The 4831-nt window shown below is 41.1% G+C and overlaps 1 protein-coding gene across 1 annotated transcript; it reads right to left on the bottom strand.

The window, feature by feature from the left end:
• Nucleotides 1-2365: 2365 nt before the first annotated feature.
• Nucleotides 2366-3950, bottom strand: LOC107778205 (uncharacterized). Its single transcript, XM_016598418.1, has 2 exons — nucleotides 3082-3950; nucleotides 2366-2972 (listed from the first exon to the last, which is right to left on the bottom strand). Exons 1-2 carry the CDS (start codon nucleotides 3948-3950, stop codon nucleotides 2366-2368), a joined length of 1476 nt encoding a protein of 491 aa, XP_016453904.1.
• Nucleotides 3951-4831: the final 881 nt, after the last annotated feature.

The raw sequence follows: 4831 nt of genomic DNA, 5'->3' as shown, positions 1-4831 counted from the left end.
GCTTGAAGCCAAAAAGGTCATAGATTTTGGTCATCAATTTGCTATCGAACGGTTTGCCATTATTTGTTATTATATAACTAGAAATGCCGAAACAATATATGATGTTCACTCGAATGAAGCTTGCAATATTCTCTTTCTTCACTTCCTTGAGAGCGACGGACTCGACCCATTTTGAGAAGTAATCAGTTACAGCCAAGATGTATAGATGTCCTCCAGAAGATTTTGGAAGTGGTCCAACAACATCTAATCCCCAAGCGTCAAATGGCCGAGATGCAACAGTAGGGTGTAGTATTTTAGGTGGTTGGTGTATAAAATTTGCGTGAAATTGGCAAGCCTTGCATCTTCGAGCATAATCTAAGCAATCTTTCACCATTGTCGGCCAGTAGTAACCCATCCTCTTAATGTGGAAGTGGAGCTTCGGCCCAGATTGATGTGATCCACAAACTCCAGAGTGTACCTCTTGCATAACTTGAGTTGCTTCATCTTCCCCTAAACAACGCAAGAGAACTCCCTCAAATGATCTTCGATACAAAGTGTCTTTGTAGTTAAGGAAGCGAGGGGCACACCGACAAATTTTGGTCTTTATCCTTGGATCTTCTGGAAGTATCCCATAACATAAGTAGTCGATAATGGTTTGTCGCCAATCAACCTTCTCAGCTTCAGCGACAGCTACCAAATGCTCGAGCTTGCTTTCTTCATCCTCATTCTCATCTGGTGGTACTATCCATTTTTGGCAGATAGTGATTTGTGTCTGGGCGGGCAGAGTCAATGTCAAAGCAAGAGCAGCTAAGGCATCAACTTTCTTATTTTCCTTCCTTGGCACATGCTGAAGAGTTACATTGCCAAGCCATCCAATCAATTTCTGCGCATAATCATGATAAGGACACAATTCTGGCTTTTTGACCTCGTAGCTACCTAGAAATTGATTGATCACTAACTCAGAGTCTCCAAAAATATGTAATTGGAGTTGTCTCATATCAACGGCCATCTCAAGCCCAAGTATAAGTGCTTGATATTCTGCAACATTGTTGGTGCAATGTTGTGTTAAGGTGAAGGAATATGGCAAGACTTCTCCTTGAGAAGTGACAAACACAACACCTGCACCAGCTCCTTCACGATGTGCGGCACCATCAAAATATATTTTCCATGGTGGTTGCACTTCGATGACCATTGCATCCTCATCAGGTAGTTCATCAGTCAACTCCCAATCATCAGGTATTGGATAATCTACCAAGAAATCTGTCAAAGCTTGTCCTTTCACAGCTTTTTGTGGGATGTACACAATCTCGAATTGTTGAAATTGGAGGTACTACCTTGCTAATCGATCATTGAGGATGGGTTTTGACATAACAAACTTGATCGGGTTCGCCCTTGAGACGAAACGGATGACATGAGATTGAAAGTAGTGCTTCAGCTTTTGAATTGCAAAAACCAATGCCAGACACAACTTTTTGATTGGAGATTACTTCAGATCATTTGGGGTTATCATCCTACTCAAGTAGTAGAGGGAATTTTCTTTACTTTCACCATTTTCTTGGGCCAAAAGGGATCCAACTGACCTTTCTTGGGCTGCAATATATAGAATCAATGGCTTTCCTGGTATATGGACTGCCAGAATCGGAGGTTTCATCAAGTAGGATTAGATGCTTTGGAATGCGTTGCTACAAGCTTGGTCCCATTCAAAAGGTACACCCTTCTTCATGAGACGGCTAAAAGGTTGGCACTTCCCTGCTAGATTTGAGATGAATCTTCTAAGGTACGCCAATTTTCCTTGTAGACATTTCAGTTCATGTATATTTCTAGGCTCGGGCATCTTCAAGATTATATCAACTTTGGCTTGATCTATCTCAATCCCTCGATGTCGAACAATGAAGACAAGGAATTTTCCAGAAGTAACTCCAAAGTCACATTTCAACGGGTTCATTCTAAGTTGATATCTTCGGAGTTGTTCGAACACCATTCTTAAGTCTTGAAAGTGGTCTCCTCCCTTTCTTGATTTCACCACTAAATCATCTACATAGAATTCCACATTCTTGTGGAGGATGTCATCAAAGATATTCTGTATTGCCCTTTGATATGTGGCGCCGACATTGTTCAAGCCAAAAGGCATTACTTTGTAGTAATAAATGCCTTTAGGAGTGCGAAATGCAGTAAGCTCTTCATCTTTCGGTGCCATACTTATTTGATTGTAGCCAGATGATCCATCCATGAAATACATCGCCTCGTATCCGGTGGTGGCATCAATCATAAACTCTGGGATGCGGAGCGAAAATTCATCCTTAGGGCATGCATTATTGAGGTTTCTAAAATCGACACAAACTCGAATTTGGCCATTCTTCTTCTTCACAGGAACAATGCTTGAAATCTATGTAGGATTTTTAACCTCCCTAATGAAACCAGCTTCGATGAGTTTATTGACCTCGGCTTTGATTGATGGGATCAATTCTGGCCGGAAGCGTCTTTGGCCTTTCTTAACAGGACGAGATTCTTTCTTGACCGCGAGATGATGAACTGCTACTTTAGTATCTAAACTAGACATCTCTTTGTAGCTCCAAGAAAAGACATCTCTATATTCTTTGAGTAGCTCCACATAAGTGCTTTCTTCATCTGTGGTTGGTAGGGCGCTTACATAAGTGGGCCTAGAGTCTTCTGCAGTGCCAAGGTTGACTTCTTTTAATGCATCAACTATTATTTTAATTCCTTCTTCTAGTTCCAGAGGAGCATCCTCGACATCTTCGTCTTCATGGGGATCACCATCATTAAAAGGTATATGGCCACACCAAGAGGCATCTCCCAAATTTTCGTCGACCTTCCTTAGAAATGAAGTGTATTGCTCCTCATTCGCAATAATCTGATATGAAGATCCTACACTTTCTTTATCTTCGTCATGCTCTCTAGTGTGGACCACTGTGCGAGTCTTCACTTTGAGTACCTCTCCGCATGAAATCAAAAGTTCTGATTGTTGCCTCATTCTGGAAGGGATCAGGCTTTGACACTCTTTGGACTCTAGATGGCAAAGGTCTTCTTATTTTTTCATAATTTCTTTGGGACTTGTTCTCCTTCCTTTTCAATGGCCCCAACCTCTCAAATACAGAAGTTCTTGTAGTTGGTTCTCCAAGTCGATCAAAGACAGAAAGCCTTTTATTAGGATCAGCGGGTTCATCTTCCATCATGATATAGTTACTACTTGCTCTTCTAATGGAGATGCGAACTGGTGGGGGTTGTTTGTAACCCAAACCCTCACGTGATTGCTTCACCATATGCTCCTTATCCTTCATCGTGTTTTCTTTCCTAGTAGCTTCAGGTGGGAGCTTCCCTACCTTAGATGGTTCATTGGGATCATATCCAGCCTTTGCGAACAACCTGTAAGCATTCATATCAAAACCTTCATTTGTGCGTTTCATGGGGAGTGCCTTATTTTGAGGCATGTTAGGGGCCACAAACTTTTCCAGTAGCTTTGAATATAACTTTATGGTATCAATCTGCTTGATAGGAGGGGTTAATTCTCTTAGTTCATCTTTTTGGAGGCTTGATGATTCTCCTTTATCTTTCTTCACTTTTGGGACGTAACGAAATAAATGAGCTATTTTCTTGCCTGCAGTTGCAACATTCTTTTTGTAAGCTTTCGAAACTTGGTATGCTTCTATTGTAACTTTATCTTCACCAGAAGCTACTTCATCCCTTTTGGACACGATATTATCACATTTGGCCTTCGTAATGTCATCAACTTTTACTCCCTTCACGATATGGTTCTTCAAGTAGAACTTTGCATCATCGAAGTATGTCTCGGCTTCAGTGAACAGCTTGTCGTCAGCAACTATCTTCTTTTCGATTCCGTCTTTATTATATTTCAAACATTGGTAGTAAGTTGATGGGATAACTTTGTTCTCGTATATCCAAGGCCTGCCAAGCAACAAATTATATGAAGTCTTTGCATCAATCACATGCATCCATACAGTTTATTGCATATCTCCCATGGTGATTTCCAGTTTGATAGCTCCTATGGCCCTTTGTCCCCCTTGATTGAATCCTTGAATCATCAGTCGGCTTTCAGAAAGTTCTTCAGTTGAGATGCCAAGTTCTTTCATTATGCAAATTGAAAGAATGTTAACTGCATATCCTTCATCTATCAAGATTCTGTTTATCCTCCACTCGAGCACATAACCCACCATAAACAAAAGGCGATTGTGTGGTGTCTCACCAAGTAGGAGATCGTCTTCAGTGAAGGTGATTTTTTCATTACAGACATCTGCTTCTTGGAATGAGGACTCAACAAGACAATTATATAGTGATAGAGACGGTGTTGATGTGACTTCGTTCTTTTTCTCTTCTTCTTTATCAGCATTACAACACAAGGCCTTGTCATCATCGTCAGGAATCCTCATGCAAAACCAACTCGGCAAGAATTCTCCCAAAGTCACCGGGTGGCGTGGCTTTTGGTGATGGTGTGTCTCTATCTCCACCTTCTTTGGGTTCTTAACCATTTGTTGCTTCTTTGGTCTTCTCACCATCTTATTCCTCATAGGTTGCTTCGTTGATCCTTTTTGCGGACTCAATTTACGGCGTCTTCGACGAGTCACCAGGGTTCAACCTTCTTTATCAGGTTGATCAACTCGGACTTTGTCATCCTCCAATAATTTTTTATCTTTATTCCCTTCACAGGTGCATACCTCAATCGGATCAAATAAGCCAAAGGAAATGGACACATGGTTTGTGCTCGCATTTTTGTCTTCAAGATCGATCTTCTTTTAACGAGCCAAATCCATAATTTTGTCCTTGAAGACAAAGCACTTCTCAAGAGGGTGACCTACAAGCTGATGGTATTTGCAGT

This window comes from Nicotiana tabacum, chromosome 24 (assembly GCF_000715075.1).
Source record: "Nicotiana tabacum cultivar K326 chromosome 24, ASM71507v2, whole genome shotgun sequence".
NCBI lineage: Eukaryota > Viridiplantae > Streptophyta > Magnoliopsida > Solanales > Solanaceae > Nicotiana > Nicotiana tabacum.
This window is presented reverse-complemented; position numbering and strand designations above follow the sequence as displayed.

What these genes read in the sequence shown, in the direction of transcription:
- LOC107778205 (XM_016598418.1), bottom strand. Translation starts at nt 3,950, where the DNA reads ATGCATGTGATTGATGCAAAGACTTCATATAATTTGTTGCTTGGCAGG. An exon ending in AGAACTTCTGTATTTGAGAG is followed by an intron (nt 2,973 to 3,081) that starts GTTGGGGCCATT and finishes GATCCCTTCCAG; the next exon opens with AATGAGGCAACAATCAGAAC.